This window comes from Caloenas nicobarica, chromosome 10 (assembly GCF_036013445.1).
Source record: "Caloenas nicobarica isolate bCalNic1 chromosome 10, bCalNic1.hap1, whole genome shotgun sequence".
Classification (NCBI taxonomy): Eukaryota; Metazoa; Chordata; class Aves; order Columbiformes; family Columbidae; genus Caloenas; species Caloenas nicobarica.
This window is the reverse complement of record NC_088254.1, coordinates 6147619-6165303: the sequence shown is the minus strand read 5'-3', so window position 1 is coordinate 6165303 and position 17685 is coordinate 6147619. Positions and strand designations below refer to the sequence as shown.

The 17685-nt window shown below is 35.9% G+C and overlaps 1 protein-coding gene across 3 annotated transcripts in view; it reads right to left on the bottom strand.

Moving 5' to 3' along the window:
• Positions 1-17685, bottom strand: part of VPS13C (vacuolar protein sorting 13 homolog C) — a 93957-nt gene that overhangs the window by 63515 nt on the left and 12757 nt on the right. For all 3 annotated transcript variants that reach the window (XM_065641993.1, XM_065641992.1, XM_065641994.1), the window contains 19 exons: positions 15840-15949; positions 15004-15063; positions 14359-14418; positions 13498-13578; positions 11368-11425; positions 10913-11040; positions 9931-10037; positions 9011-9182; positions 8495-8557; positions 7238-7373; positions 6611-6705; positions 4924-5066; positions 3431-3623; positions 3177-3291; positions 2740-2876; positions 1962-2088; positions 1196-1313; positions 664-793; positions 224-302 (listed from right to left, as the gene is read on the bottom strand). In XM_065641993.1, coding sequence (XP_065498065.1) covers positions 224-302; positions 664-793; positions 1196-1313; positions 1962-2088; positions 2740-2876; positions 3177-3291; positions 3431-3623; positions 4924-5066; positions 6611-6705; positions 7238-7373; positions 8495-8557; positions 9011-9182; positions 9931-10037; positions 10913-11040; positions 11368-11425; positions 13498-13578; positions 14359-14418; positions 15004-15063; positions 15840-15949 — 2112 coding nt within the window. The remainder of the gene's footprint in view (positions 1-223; positions 303-663; positions 794-1195; positions 1314-1961; positions 2089-2739; positions 2877-3176; positions 3292-3430; positions 3624-4923; positions 5067-6610; positions 6706-7237; positions 7374-8494; positions 8558-9010; positions 9183-9930; positions 10038-10912; positions 11041-11367; positions 11426-13497; positions 13579-14358; positions 14419-15003; positions 15064-15839; positions 15950-17685) is intronic.

Here is a 17685-nt window from a genome sequence, read left to right as displayed (position 1 = left end):
AGTTGGGGTTTTTTTCTCTTTAGAAAAAAGCAAGTTTATAATTCTGAGATAACATCAGCATCTTCATTGAATCTTCTTGTGTAATTGAAGTTAGAGATGATCAATAATACTCATCTCTACTGTCTTGATAACATGCTTTAAGATCAACAGAAGTCTGAAAATGTTAGCTATTCCTTAAGTGATGGCCTTCTACTTTCACAAAGGTTTATCTGTAGCTTCTTACCTGACACTATTTCTGGTAAAAACTGACGTGTATTAAGTAACCCTTTATTAACAACAGATATTGTGGGAATAGCCGGCACCTAGAAGGAGAGGAAAACAAAAAGTCACTACTTTCAAGTTTGTATAGTTTCAGCCCTATTTTCTACAGATGATGCATGTTTAACTTTGCCTCCTCCATATTACTTGGAAAGGTCAGTTTTGCCAATACTTATCTTGAAACCAGCAGGACAAAGACAAAGGCTAAACTAGCCTTGTTTGCATAAGCTCAGCATGTTCTGATCAGTCATAATGAAGACACTTTGCCTAACTCAGTGTGGCAACAGATCTCTTATTTCAATTGAAAAAGACCATTGACATTAGCAGGAATTCTCACTTAAAATGATCATTTCAGTGTTTGGGTGGTTTTTTTAGTTTCAGTTTTCTTAGTTATAGTCAGCTTACCTTTGTGCTTGGAACTGACAGAGATGACTTCCGAGGCAATGGAATGCTATCAATCAGATCAAAAATTGCCTTGATTTTCTGGTCAGAGAGTCTGACATGCATCAAAGGAAGTCCTCCTGACACTTTAAACCTTTAAAAATAAAATTATTAAACTCCAAGGCAAAAAAGAGTACATACCAATTCTTTATTTAAATCTTACCAATATCTAAACTCACATATAAAGATCACATCACAGCTAAGCTAGTGATTCTGCAAATAAAAAAGAGGTCTTAAACTCAGTTTAAACAGTATAGCTCATAACCAGCGAAGGTGACCAGGGAACTACTAGTCAAAAAAGGCGTCATAAAGAGTAGTAAACTACTTCTATTCCTTAAGTTAATAGCTTCAGATTACAAAATGTAACTGAATATTTGGGAAAACAAACAAACAAACAAAACCCCAACCAAACAAAAAAACAAACAACAAACAGCAGCTTTCTTTTCTCTAAGTACACAGTAATTTAAAAGAAATCCTTTCATAATTAATAAATTACTTTGCCATCCTGGTATCTCTTTCCACCATTGATTTTGCCAGCTGTATATGAATATCCATAGGATATAATATGTGCAAAGCTGATGGATGTTGAAAACGAGCCTTCTTCCAGTTTTCACCTGCAGATGTTCAGTAAATTTAGATTAGCAAAACGTTGCTTGCTAATTGCTTTACTTAAGGTATCACTAAAGTAACCAAATGGCATCACTAGGAAAGGATAAAGAACTCACTCACAAACTAGAAAAACCTAGCACAATTTGGGTCAAGTATTTTAAGTGTTTCAGAATCCATTTTCAATAGTTTTTAACACTGTATTGCCTTAGCAGCCTTAAGCCCAATTCTACACTGTAAGATGTATCTGAACATAGAATCCTAAAAAAAGAAAAAAATAGATACATGGATAAATCCAAACCAGGAACCTAGCATTCTGTTGACTGCACAAACTTAAGTCCAAATGAAGCACTAAGGCTAACTTTAGCTGTATTTTCCTGCATATGCTGGAAAACATAGTAGTTCTATGCATTTATGTTGCTTGCTGGCGTGAAATTAAACTGGTGACACACAAGTCCAAACAAAAAGCAAGTAGCTGTTTAAAGAGAAACTAACAATTGTTTCACAGTTTAATACTAGATATATGCATATTATAATCTAACCTTTCATTAACTACTCGTTTTGGTTTGCCTTTTTTATTTAAAAAACATATTTATTTATTACAGGTAAGCAGCCTTCAATCTTTTCAGTAAACAGCAACTATGTTGTTTTGTTACCTTTTCTTCCAAAAAGAAGTTGCACATTTTTTATTTCCACATCAAACTTGTCATAAGCTTTGTCCATAAGCTCTTCTAAAGATGAAAAGGTAGAAGCTTCACTACGTCCTTGATTTATGCTGTTCAGCTAAACACATAAAGAACAAGATAAAGTTAAGCCTAAAACTTACATACACGTTATTAATTCTAACAGAGATGAAAAAGATGGTTCACAGGAGTTTATGATTGACATCAGGAGTCTTATAGAGAAGAGATCTTAAAGCATTTCACATTTCACTTATCAAAAGTAAGCCGATTTTTTTGTTACTTCTATCAATCCATGGTATTCAAGTTATACAAAAAGAATTTTTCTTTTTAGTTTACAAGTTCACTGATGGAGTACAACTGAAAAAAACATTTAATCAGTCAGCTAAAATCAAGTTCAATTATTCTAATCTTTAAATTTTATATGGACAAGGGAATCAACTTTCAAACTCCAAGAGGAAAATCATATTCTGTTTTATTAATAAAGGCTATCAGTTACAAAAAAGGAAATAAAAGTTGTGTTTTGCTGGAGAAGTGAAAGATATTAAATTATAAGCTATTACAATCATGATTATAAAATGAAAATGTTCTCTGGGGAGATTAACTAGTACAAGTATATCAAAGACGATAGCTCTGAACATTGATCAATGTTTCATCTTTGCCTTCTGATAACAAGACAGTTTCACATGGCAGCTAGGTCAGGAAAAAAGAATATTTTCTTCCTCTGAGCTTGTAAGAGAGGTCGTTTATATACCTTAAATGTACCAAAGTCCAAAATCAGCAAATCTGATTGTTCACGGTGGAAACCAGTCTGTGGAATCACAAGGTAGGAGGCTTTCAGATTAATCTTCAAGTCAAGGACCTTCCGCATTTCAATAATATGAATTAATCCTTAAATAAAAAGGAAGGTACATTAAAACTGAAATGTGAAACATTTCTGCCAGTCAACATCTGAAGAGATGCTATCTGACAGGTAACATCTGGAGTTAAGACTTACTCTTGTAGCATTCTACTGATTTCTCAATGCTCCTCCCCACAAAACATCCACTAATCCTCCAAGTCAATAACTCAAGGAAAAAACCCAATCATACTATTTGGCCAGCAATCAAAACACAAGCAAAATGTCAAGACAATCATATTGAAACATTAAGACATTCAAGGGTTCACCTCACCTGAGATTTGTCATCTTACCTGCAGCAGTTCTTTCCTTGATTTCTTCCAGCTTCATTAATGTGGCTGATGTTAATCTTTCAAGATCCATTCCCTTACTTGTCTGAAAGAATTCTACCATTGCATTTATTGTTCTCTTTTCAAAAAAAGGGAAACAAGAATTATCAATATACACCAAAGCCACTTCGTGAAAACTCAAAAATACATCTTGACAGAGCAAAGAGAATAACGGCAGAGAAAGGAGAATCAGAAAAAGAGTTTTGGCTACTACTCACTGCATCGTATTTGATCTCCACAGGCTGTGATTCAATAGTAAGACTCTGGTCAGCTGTACTATCCTCCGGGTTAACATTAAACTCTATCCTAAGTAGAGAAGACTTTCTGTCCCCGATGGAAGCCACAAGAGATGGTACAACTTTTTCTTGTCTTAGGCCTGTAACGTACCAATTTTCAAGCTTTGCTTCAACCCTAAAGAGGATGAATAGTTAAATATACTTAATTAGAATAGAGAACACAGTTCCATCTAGGAAAGACAAGCAAGATGAGACAGTCTTTGATCAAGCCAGACATGACTAGCTTTCTTTTTACCTTCAGTTATCTGCAAGGTAGACTCAATATAACTTTTAGCTCATGTTTATTAAGAGAATTAGTTGCAAAATAATGAAAGACAATACTTATGCTACAGGTGAAAAAGAACAGGAACATTAACTACTACATATTGACTTCTAAATCAGTTTTGGACTTGTTTTGGTGCAAATGGGTATTCTTTCCTCACAGCTTCCCTGACAATAGTGTTAAGTGGAGTCAGTAGAAAAATGCCTCTGACAGAAAGCCAGGTGAACACCAACAAACACCACAAACTTCATTCATCCTTAGAAGCACCTATTAGACACAAAACTGATTTTTCAGGTCCTGGGTCTCCACCATCAGAATCACAGAGGTAACAGTTCAGGTATAATGAGCGTCACAAGCCTGGCTCCATTGAGATAACATAATTACATTTTTCCAGAAACTTTAAAAAAAAAAAAAAAAAATCAATAAAAGTGTCTGTTCCACTGTTTCAGTCTCGCCAACTAAATTATATGGCATGCATTTCTGTAAAACATTCTCAAAGCTCTTTTTATTTTTGAGCAGCATTCAGGCTGCACCTTGAACATTCCCCAAAAGAGTTTTTAGCAAAAATATTTCAAGAGTCAGCAGCTCAGCTGGTGATCTTACGCATAAAGTCAGAAGATGAAGGAACTGCAAATAAAAGCTTGAAAAGTGCTCATTTTGCAGACACTGACAGTCCTATTCATTGACTGTGTAATCCAATAATTTCTCTTCAATATCTCTGGTGTGCCTCCTCTTAAAACACAGGAAGGACTCAGTTTCCTACAGGCTGGTTCATCATCTACATCCACAACACACATAGTTTTTCACTTCTGTAGGAAGTTGGAAACACATTCAGTAGCTTGGCTGGAATGTGTCAGCCAGACCATTTCACACTGCCTAGGTGAGCAAAGTAATATTCAGCACTCCAACATTTGGATTCAAGACAGAGCTTATTGTTGTTTATGAATACTAACAAATAATATTCCTTTGTTCATTCCATTCTACGTTATTCACCAAGCTACATGACCATAACTGTTCAGAGTGCAATTGCAAAAAGCCCATAAATTTAGAAGTCAATATACAACATAATGCACTACCCAAGAGAAGATGTAAGAAGTTGGGCGGGTGAAGGGAAGAAGACATTTCTACAAAAAGAAAATGCCAATCCAATTACTTAATGGCTTGTGCTCCTGGGCGCTGTGATATTTTGGTACTCAGATCAATTATCTGTACTTTAAGAGTTTCTGGCACATTCTTGTCTTCTTTAATTGTAAGAGAAGTGCTCAACAGCTTCAGTGTCACAACACGGGCAACATACTAGAGAGAAGGACAGAGAAAATTTAAATTAGTCATCTTGATATGGATAATTTTTCACAACTCCTAATTTCAACAGATCTAAAGAAATGTGGTGTTTAAGACTACTCTAGTCAACTATGGTAAGAAACATATCCCTATGTAGGAAGCAAAGTTTAGAGTCTTTACTTTCTTTCAATCCTTATCAGTCAGTTCTTTAACATAAAACAGTGCATTTTGACAAATGTGAAGCAGACATAGTCTGTATCTCTTTTCAGGATTCTGAGAAGTATTTTTTAAACAGTGAAAGCAAATGTAGCTAAACTACATTCAGTAGAGAGCTAGCAAGATCAGCAAACCAAATCATCATAATCCCATCCAATAACTACATTTTAAAATACATTGCATATATACCTTTGCTGTTCTTGCTGCTGAATGTCATCTCTTGACCTTGTCAAGAAAGGGGTTTCGTTTCCTGACACATGTACCATTTTATGACTATGTCAATCAACAACTTAAGAATAATCAAATAATACTTCCTATCTGAATTTGAAACCTGCACCTTTCTTCAGGGTACTGAAAGAAATGAAAGCATCTTTACACTTAATTTGTCCAAATTAAAAGCGGAAGTTTTTCTATACAGGTAAGCAAGGAAAGCATGAAACAAAAAAAAAGCAGCAGTACTGGGTACTGTTTGGGCTGTGCCTCTTATTTGTTGGTTAAGAGATGCTTGCTGCTGCTCTGCTCTTTACAATTTCACAGGAACACAAGTTCATACAATAGTGCACAGGCCTCCATGTTGCCACACAAACAACTCTGAACTTCCCTGTGTGAGGTACACATAAGCTTATAATAAGCCAAAAACTATCTGTGACAAAAATGTAGGGGTTTCTTGTTTGGTTGGTTGTTTTATTTTTTTGGTTTTGTGGAGTTTTTTTGGTATTTTAATTTTATGCTTGCCTTTGGGTAGTAGGAAAAAAAGCACTACAACTGAAATCTCCTAATACTTATCATTAGGACATTTTAATAGAAGCTAACATGATCCTTCTAAGAAAAGTATCCCTGAAAGTTATAAACATTAGGTCAAACAGGAAATAATCAGATGCCAATGTTCACCTTTATATAAACAACAACTATTCAATTATCAGAATCAAACTGACTTTGGATTAAAAACAAAAAAAGACCGCATCTACTAATTTAGTTTTCACCACCAGAGGCAGTAAGAAACAGATGCAACGAAAAAGCTAACACAGAATCTTCTCTCATTTACAGTTAGGGGTTTTTTTTAGTAACTTCCAAGTCGCAAATAAGTATCCACCATCCAGTTTGCTACTTCTAAATCACTTTAGATCAGGGTTGTGCACGAGGCAGAAGAACACCAAAGAAAACATAAGCCTTTGTGTTTTCTGAATTTTTTTTTTTAACCTTTGTACAATCAACACAGATTTGACTTGCACTGACACACGTTCTACTGTTTATCTTAAGGCTAACATGCATCAGAAAGGTTTTTTTTGTTTGGTTGGTTTTGTTTGGGGTTTTTTTGAACCATTCCCAAAAATGTTGCTTACCTGCTTCGGCAAGGCAAGGTGATGGGAGCCTTCACTATATCCAATAGCAGTAAACAGCTTAGCTTTCTCTTCTGGTGTCATTAGTTCATCAATAGCTAAAAACCAAAAAGCCACTTTAATTATTAATGAGAAGCATTTTTCCTCCAATTTGTTTTCTGCTGTACTTAAGTTCTGCTGACACATTTATTTGATTCTTCCTATTGCACTAAGTTCCATATTGTAAAATAATTCACACAGAAGCAGTCTTTGTATGTGGCATTACATATGTAGCACAGAAATCAATATAAGTTATATTACAAGACTACCCATAGTCCTCAATAATGAAAATAGCTTTGAGGAGTACTATTCGAGCACACCTCTGGTCCAGGCATCAAGTCACCAGACTATAGTATTCCACTCATTCTCCTTACCAAGGTTCTGAAATGCTTGTGGCCATTTCCACAGTACACCTTATTTGCCACCTCAATATTAACTGACAGTAAGTAATACCATAACATAGGTCAATACTGCATTGTACTGCTTATGCCATACTCTCTGTGCATAGTAGGAAGCAAAACATATAACCTCCTCCTTTATATAAAAAATTAAACTCTCTATAGTAGTCAGTGCATTACAGTCTTCACCTACTTTCAGGAACAGGTGATTCTTCATTTTCCTTTTTCGTAGATTCTCTTCTACCCCAGAAACCACTAAACCATCCTCCGCTTTTTTTTTCTGTGTCAGTGGTTTTCTTCTTCAGTAGTTTTTGTCCTGATCTTATTGTCTACAAACAGACATTAAAATAGATAATTGATAGAATCATTATATATTTTGTTTTTCTGTAAATAATGCATGTTTGTATGTGTGTTAAACAGACATTTCACTGATGGACAGCAACACCACCCAGCAAGGGATTAAGAGCACTTTGACTCACCAGACAGAAACACAACGAGGATCAGGGTAGGGGGCACGTGTGTGCACACGTGCGTGTGGAAACAAGCATATGTTACTTTTACTTTAGATGGCCTTTTTCTACACATTTCACTAGCATTTAGACTACAAAAAGGCTTCATTCGTTAAATCTAGTAGTAACAAACCTGAATACTGATCCTGTACCATTACATGTACTTAAAACTTATTTTGTACTCAAGCTTTCACTTGCCACTTTAAAAATCAAGGTCTGACCACAACCACCTCAAAAACAATGATCATTCCTTGCTTTTCATCTTCATTTTACATACATTCCGGATGTGTAGACAAACACTGAGGTTACATTGGCATGAATATTAATTATATGATGCAACTACAGAGGTTAATTTTCATGTTAGGAAACGAGTAACTAGTAGCATGCTTCTCGCGACCATTCTGAGCTTGCCCTCAGCATGCTAGGTGGTTTTGATCTTAACTGCAGATACAACACTTTTCATAACAACATGCAACTCCTTGTTAAGTGTCACATGTGATTTCCAAAATAAAATGCAGCTAGAGATTTCATCTACCTTTCAACAATCCTCTCAGATTTGTCTTTTAATTAGATTGGTTGTCCCCTAAAAAGATGTAGGGAGGATGGGAACAGCTGTACGTGTTTAATCTTGAACAGCTGCAGAACCAGTTGAAATAACACAAGTCAAAAGAAGAAAAGAATCATTAAATCACCACCCTTAGACAATTGCCTGAATGGCACAAAGCGTGTAGCAATGACACTGTGCACACATACTGGTAGATTTTTAGAACTGGTTTCCAGTTTGGAAATTAATTTACTCTTGTCCTGGAAGGATTGGAAATTTGTCTTCCCACCTCCCTATCCTATCATATGCATCAGCACAAATTTTTCTAAGATACTATCATGACAAAGCCATTCTATTTGAAGTGTTACAATATTATTGAACAAAAATTTTTTCTTACCTCAACTTGTGCTTGTTGTCTTGCTAAGATTATATTGAAGACATCAAGTTTTCTTTCCAGGTCCTGTAAAAATGTATAATGAAATCATTTGCCTCTAAAACACATTTAGGAATAGCTTACCACTACAGATTCTCTACCAGATCCTTTGTATTTACACTCCAATTTCTTCACAGACCTGCTCCTTTCTTTCAAGGGTATACCCCCTGGCCAGAAGTTCACTAGAAGATGAAACCTGACGTTAGGCAGACTAATTTTTTTTTTAAATAGATTAATCTTGCACTTCCTTAAATGCATCGAAGTTCATTAATCTGCAACCAAAAAGGGTTTATTTAAATGGTACTTCACTAGTATTTTCTTTCTATCCACAACGGGTTACACTGAACTTCAGATTTAAATGGTATTTCCAAAGAACTCTTGTGCTCTTGTAAAACCACCAATCTTGATTCCTGTCACGCATATTTAAAGATTTAATAAAGGAACCAAAACATACTTTCTCCAAAGAGAGAAAACGCATACCTGAATTTGCCTCTGTGTGTCTTCTGACAGTTTACTCTGCGTCAGCTTGTTCTTGTACAAATTTTTGTAACTCTTCAGAAGCTGCCTATGTTGTTTTATGTTACTCCATGACCACATTCGGGTATATCTTTTGATGAGAACTTCAAGAACACTGTTACCTGCATATTTCCACCTACGATAATTACGCACTTGTGAGCAATTTCCATTTCATTTGTGCATTACAATTTAGAAGTTGAAGAGGGAGTTTATTAAGATGCAAACACTTTGTTTACCACTTGTCATTTGAGTAATTCCATTCATAAAAATGCTAACACTTTCAACATCACTTTTGAGAAATGGACTGAGGGCTTTTATTTAATGCCTGAAGAACTATAAATCTTAATTCTCTATTGACTTCTGCATGTTTGCAAATTTGGGCTGTAACAGCACTAAATATGCTTAAGCACTTCAACAATCAGCACCAGTTAATACTTAGAAAAAAATGCACAAAAACGACTAATTGATGCACTAAAATGCACTAAACGACAAATGCACAAAAGCTCAAAACTGAAAAAAAAAAAAAAACACCACACCACAAAAAAACCCACCAAACCCCAAACAGTTGACATACATGATTCCCTTATTTGCTATTTTTTTCTTTAGTTTTTCTAAAATTAAATTCTAACCTCTAGAGAGAACATCAGCATTTTGATCAGAGATTTTGGGGACCTGGGTTAGCTTTGCAAGGCAGCTCTTCATCACTTAGTCCTTTCACATATTCTCTTCTGCAAGCCTTTTCTACTTGGCTAAGCAAAGTTTTGTGAAAGCCATAGTGATATATGTGATCTAGTTTTAAGACTACATTAAACCACAAAAGAGAATGAAGAGACTGGAGAGGACTCTCGCATGTTCCAAAGAATGCATGAATGTACACAGCTTACCACTGGCTGGCATTTTTATGGACAGATACATTTGGCCTAAATCTTCTGTACGGTGTGTTGCGAACCATGTAATCTATGGACTCCAGAAGGTCTATCATGCTGAGGTACTAAACACAGAAAACCAAGTTTCTTAGCAGAGGTTCAGATTTTGTTGTATGCAGTGCTTGAAGTATACGCATACCACAGTCTTCAGTATTCCCCAAACTATACAGAAATTTAAGCCTATGCATTTTCATTAGTATGCAAAAGGGGACCAACTATACCCGTTGCGCTCAAAGGACATCACCGCATGAACTTTCAGTTTCCTTGAAGACCAAAACCAATTTGTATTTCTGTTAGCCTGCTCAGCACAAAGTCTTAGGCTTTCTCAAACCAATCATATTCTCTTCATTTGTCAATACATGGTTTCCCCAATTTTAGAACTGTCTTTGCATTAGTTAACCTCATTGGTACTGTTCTGAACTCACATTACACTCTGACATTAATAAGAGCTAAAAAACTATCTAGCAAACTAACTGTAAATTATCACTGAATAAATAAAAAACACCAACATTGCTGGGGAGCTATCTAAATGAGTTCCTTGATACTTCCGTCAGCGCACTCCACTCATTCCCACCTTTGCTTGTATCCTGCCACCTCTGCAATTATAATGTTGTCTTACAGTTTTATAAAATAAGGGTTACTCGTAAGAATGATTGCATTGTCTATGTGAAAGGAATGCTATTGGAAGGGTGGGATACTGAGCATAGGATCCACAGAATACAGGGTCAGAGTGTCCAGATCTAGCACCAGGAACTGACAGTCACACAAAGGCAAAACGATCCTACACTTTTCCCACAGTTACTACTAAACAATTTGGACAGTCAACTTGTGCATAAGCAAGAAATTCCCAAAGAACAATATTCTCCAACAACAACAACAAAAATCCCACAGTTCATCACAAACTCTTAAATAGGTGACAAGGGGTATCAAGCCAACTTACCTGTGGCTTAGTGAATTCAATGACGATTCTCTGTACTTCAACGTTACAATCAAGCTTGGGAGTTTTTAGTTCTACTTCTGCATATGTGTTGATATACAGTCTTGCAGAGGCTGATACTGGTCTAAAAACTTAGAAAAAAACTGAGATTAATTTTATGTTCACTATTAAAGTATGGGAAGCAATCTTAAAGTACTTATTTCCACTACCTGATATATCAACCACTTTGTACTGATCATGTGTATACTCAAGACCCACAGCATAAGGATGCAATTCCTAGCAAAATTAAGATAGCCCAGCAGTAGTCAAAAAAGCATACAAGCTCTAACATGTTTTATGTTTAGGTTTTTGTAAAATAAAGCCAGTATGGCTTTGCCTGCACAATTAGGCCAGGCTGTTGTATAGTATTAATAACATGCTCAGAACAGTTTATATCCAGTCATTCCCAGTTCACTTACTGTACTGGTAGTCTTGAGGCTGGCTACCACGACAAGAAATTCCTCTTTTCAGCTGATCCTGTAAAGGAATACAATACTGTCTAGCAACTGCTGAAGAGCATTACTTGTTTACAGTTCTCTAAACTTTGAGTAGACCAACTTAAGTTCACATGTATTTTGCAATGTGCCCTGGTTTTGTTAACCTTAACATTAAACCGTGACACAAGGGCCTCCTTCCCCTAAATGGGAAAACTAATATAACACAAGTATCTTAGAGAGAAGGGTTTAAATACACCAGATTAAAAAGAATTCTAAGTTGCTCATATCAACTGGAATATTAGTAGTTTTTAGAAAGCTGGTTCAACTTCTCTAAATCTTGCAATAACAACTATTGTGTTAATTTAGAAACATGTAGCTCATATGTACGCTCAAACATGTAGCATAACAGATCAAGCATTTGTTTTTAACCTCCTTGAAAGTACCAGGAGTACCAATTCACATTCTACTCTTCCTCATTTTTAGCACATAAGGAGGCCACTTGAGCCTCCTGGTATTCTGCAGGTATGAGAGGAATTAAAGACAGAAAGAAGTCAGGAAAATAACAGAGCAGCCTGAGAGGCCTGAGAAATGTCACAGTAGAACAGATTCTTGACTCAAAATGAGGTCTGTCTGCTGCTGTAAGTCTTTGGCAATTTATTGAGACTGCTATATTCGCACCCAAATATTTTGTCTAGTTTCAGACTTGCAATGGCACAAACAATTAAAGCAGGAGGCCTGCTTTTTGGAAAACATATATACTAGCTATTATATGAAGGCACATGAAGTGCTTGTTCCCACTATATTTTATAAAGACTACCAATATTAAGAGCTGTTTTTACAAGGAAACTATGAATTTCTTCAATGTCATGTTTTTCCCAGTTCCTTATTTGAAAACTGGTTTGTATTTTCTCAAAGGTAGACTTTCTGATCAAAAATATCTGTATTTCAACCTATTTCCTGTCTGCTGATCACAAGGACACACAGAACACCTGTAAAACCTTTATAAACATAATGGGTCAAAAAATTTTGCACAGAGACCACTTTTTTTACACCAAAAACAACAAAAAAAATTAATTAGTATAAGCCAGACATAGCCTTCAGGAAGCCCACACACACAAACTTGATTTTATTCTTTCCCTGTAATTATCATTTTAAGATATCTGCCTCTCATTCTGTCTTAATTTACCCTCACTGCCCTCATGCTGCCTGTCATCTGCAATGGAGCACTGTCATCTACTTCTCCGGCCTCTACACCAAGTCAGCTTCATCAAGCTGGAAAAAAAAAAAAATATTTCCAGCATAATTTTTTCCATACGGTCTACCTTAATTATGTTCGACCTAACCTCATTTTCAAAAGTTTTTATGATTCAGCCCTACTGCGCAATCCACATTTGAAGCTGTGACCCTCTTCTGTCTGTCAAGCATATCATACTCATCCACCCATCCATATAGCTTATTCTACTAAAGCTCCTCTAAGTTTTGCCAAAGGTACTTCCCATAATAAGGGTTGCTATCTTCAAGAACTATTACAGTAGCACCTTGTTCAGGTCTGAGAACGGATACCTACCTACCTAAGCTTTTGGTTAGTTAAAAAGCAAAAAAAAAATTTATTTCAATATCCTGTTCTTCTATTTGGCTTCACTCTATTGGTTAATTTCAGCCATGCGGTTTAGGTAATTTGGAGAACATTATATAAATTCCTGTTCTGATAAAAATCTAATAGTCTGATTTTTTTTTTAATCAATTCTATGCTCATTCATTATCTCAACATTGCCTTTTTCATTACAGTAGCTGCATAACAGCTCACATAGCCCGAATAGTTAGTAAAAAGTACTGGGTAAACAGCATGAAGTCCAGATGAATATGCCAATAGAACATGACTTTACAGACACAGTTTCTGATTGTTCCTAAAACCTATGGGGGTTGATAACATATGAAGTTCACCAAAAAATATTAACTGTCTATGATGCAGTAGATCAACATACAACCCTGGTATCAGAATACAGTTGACCATAAGTATGTCAAGTGGGGTGGAAATTCTCATGGTGTAGTTTTGAATACTACAACAGCTGTAGAATATCGTAGTGTTTAATCCATCTTCTTCTACATTACCAGTATTTGTTCACGGGAGCCATGATAATACATTTTGCTGTGTATGTTCCAATAAGCACTGAGGCTGTCCAGGCACAAAAGCTGTGCAGGAAAGAAAACATTCAACAGATTCCATACTCAGTATTCAACCCATTCCATGAACTTAGCTTTCCATTTGTGAAAGCAGAAAACAAACAAAATCAGACTAGACAGCAAATCCACCATTAACATTAAGATGTATTTAATCTTATAACACTATTTTTAAAGTGAAAATCGAATTGCTAAAACGCGAGTTCTTAAACCACACCAGTTCGTGTACATCTGTTAAATATGACTCTGAATTACAGGGGCACAAAACCAACATTTGGCCTAATAAAGAAGCCAGGACTATTAAACCCTTCTGATTTGATTCCTATAATTTCTTAGATTTTTGCATACTCCTTTCAGCATGGGGTTGGGAGGCAGAGAGAAGAGAGAGACTGCCTAGCTACCTGAATGCAAACCACATTAAGCATATAAACTAAGGCAGGAAATGGCAATTTGACATACCATTTGAAATCATAGTTACCATGCAGACTTGCTGTATAATGCATTTAATAAGGGGATCAGTGTTTGCATTTAAGGGAAATTACTTAAGCCGTGGAGCTGAAAGTTATGTCTTATGTAAAGCCAGTTATTTTGACTCTACTTCTGTTTAAACACACAGCAAAATTTTAAAAAAATCAAAATACTACAGAAAAAGAAAACATACCCCAACCAAACCCAGGAGAATTCGCAACACAATTTTTCCACTTTTTATTTAGAACCCCAGATTATTTCTCCCCAAGATCATTTCCTCCCTTTACTTGTTTAGGGAAAAAAACCCACCACAACACACATTACCTTGTATATCATCTTTGCAGCTTCATTCAGAATAGAAGGCGTCCAGTTCTCATTTGTTGTCTAAAAGTTCGAAGCCATAAAAGTTATCCTGTGCATCTTATTTAACACACTTGCAGTTTTATCCTAATCTTTCAAGCCCAGGATGCATAATTTTAGTACTACCCAATTACAGAAGCCAGTTTCTCTAGACTGCATAAGCACAAGTCGAAATCCAATACAAAATCTGTCAGTGTGATTTTCAGCTCCTTATCCTACCCATAAAATCCTCAACATCCATGGAAAACAGAGGCTAACTGAAATTTTCTCTCCCCATTTCTCAAAAGGCCTGGCAAAGTAACACATTCTTTATCATCATGATGTAATGTTTGCCCTAATTTCTTGATTAGGCCTGGAAATAACCTGCCCTATGAAACTAAACATATTCAGTTTTAAAGATCACTTGGATCATAAGAATAAATCACTTGTCTCCTAAAGTGTGATGTTCCTCAGTCATCTTCCCTTCTGCTTGCACAAACTTAAAGTACTATTTGCATGAAAAAATATACATACTTCCATTATATTGTATTAATACATTACTTCTCTTTTCTGCTACTCCAAAGACAAGTACATCACAAACATAACAACATGCATGCACACACATATTACCTGTAAACTAAGCTCGCCCAATGTCATTCCCAAGGAAATAGGACACCGTGGATTTGTGATCTACAAAAAGAGAGAAATGAGAGCTATTTATTTCTCTTGCTGCAATCAGAGATGTGTCATTTAATTAAAGTCTATTAAAATCCTGAGCTGTTTTGACGATCTTCCTTTGCTTAATTATTCTAGCTCAAACGTTCTTGGAACCCCCTAAGTTACGCCAAAACTAATACGGCTCTAGTGTAAAAACTTGGGACTTCAATTCAAGCTGAAAATTTCCTTTTGGCTTCTAAAATCTTCATATGGGAAAGAACCAAGAACAACAGAGTATCACATCTCAGTCAGCTACATCATTTTATGACTTCCATTCCTCCTGAATTTTTAAATTTAGCGTCCCTGAAAATATTCTCAAAATACGGTTGAGAAATCCTCTATATTCAATGCTGTTCTTTTACATTCAATTATCCCATCACAAACTACTTCATAATTTTCCTAAAAGAAGCTGGAAGCAGGCTAGACTAATACCTGTTTGCTTCCTATCAACATTCTCATTTATTGTTTTAACTATTCACCTTTCAACTCATCTGTAACCCTACCAGCTTCTGCCATTATGGGCTTTACCTAGGATGCTTAAAAATTCTGTACATCAACTGCGCACACTAACATGTGAACAAGGCACCACTGGACAAGGCAAAAGAGAAGAATCCCTTTACTTGAAGAGGTGCAAAAGAAACCACAGCAACTTCTTCAAGGTGGCAGATAAGTTTCTCTCTATGGACTACACAATCATAACTGCACTGGAGTCCAATTTTAAATGAAGATAATACGTTCCAGATACTTACATCATCTTCATATTTAACATGAATGCCTGTGATTTTGACTTGCACATTTTTTATAACTTGAGTTGCAAGCTTTTCTAAGAAAGTGTCTTTCTTCTCCTCCTTTGGTTTGTCTGAAACAATAATTTTTAAAAAGTCAGCATTCCATGTAGTAGTTGCATCTTGAGTTTAAGCACACCAACAGCTATACTAAGGTAAGCGTTTACTATAACACAAATATTTAACATTCAAGTTTTCACCTATTTAGGTTCCATATTTGCATTTTTTTCCTTTTCTGTACATCCATATTCTGAAGATGTGATTTTAGCTATGTGCACAACACAACCGTAACAAAATTTTGTCTAAGTTTCCGTCAACATAGTTTAGCTTACAGCAGGTTCTTGTTTAATATACTTCTCCCCACTCCTCCTAAGGTAAAAGGTTCTCTCTTAAGAGCCCCTCAGTAACTAACTAGGGGTTTAAACAAGCAAATAGGTAAGATGGTGTAATTTAGCACAAAATACCCTTGAATAACGAGATGAAGATGATACTTGCACAAGAGGCCAGACCATTAAAACCTTTCGAACACTGCCTAAGAAAGTTAAGCAGCTGGCAGACCACAAGTGAAAACAATTATTCTGTGAACTATTCCATTTCTAAAAAATATTATCTCAAGCTGTCTTAACATTTTGCACAAAATACGGCTAGATAATCTGCTTGTTCTCTAGCTACTCTTATAGGCTACCTTTTCTTCTTCATGATCCACCTTACAAAGTGGCTAACCCAGTGAATGCCTCTGATCAGCCTACTTAAACTTGTACATTTTTGTTGGAAATGCTACACATGGCTCAAGTTGAAGGATCAGTCATGGTTATCCAAGCAGACAGAAATAAGGACTACAGGTTTTGCCTAAGCTTAGGGTTGCACTCCCACTTTGATTTCTCAGCTTACTTTAACTGTAAGTTTTTAAATATACAAAGCACACTGAACACCAGAGATATAACTTTGTACATCTTGTTATTAAACTTAAGATTTCTTTTTTTAAGCCCTAAGAGAGCTTCAGAAGAGTCCACTGAAAATGAAAATATTTCATCACTGAATGTGATATAACACTATTGTAGTCAAGACAGCACTGGATTTTAAGTAAGTAATTAATCAGGAGCTCAGAAGAAACTGATTACATATAACTCGCACTTCCTCCTATTAATAATTTCTTCACAACTCCCACTCCCTATCAACAGAAACCAACACAATACTGATTTAAAAAAAAAAAAAAAAGAGCAAAAGTGCTCATTGAAGCTTCATGACCTTCAAGTGCAAGCAGGCAACCCAATAACATTTTTCCAGTCAGACTCAACTACCAGCAGCAATGACACTTTGCTAACTAACAACACTTATCTAGGGCCCCCACAAAGTCTTCACTCCAATTACAAGTTGATGCTGCAGTGTCCTCCAGGATCAAATACATAACAATAACTACACATGGGATATGGCAACCCATTCTGACTCACATGCTAATACTGGTGACCTGCATGGTTTGGTACTTAAGGACAATAATGATTATCCACTTGAGGAAAATCATAAATTTCACTGCTGCCAAAATAACTGTCATAACACTACACTTGCTATTTAGAGTAGAAGTTGAAAAGGGCTGAAAAAGACTGTTTACTGCAATATCATCAGGATAGTATCAGTTTTTCCAACAGTCACAGGGAAGTGCCACTAATCAGCCTATCAAACGCATACATTTTTGTTGGAAATGCTACACAGAGCTCAAGTTGAAGAAATAGGCACAGCTATCCCAGGAGAGAGAAACAAGGACTCTCTTCCATCTTATCGGATCCAGAGAAAGGATACGCGGCAAAACAGA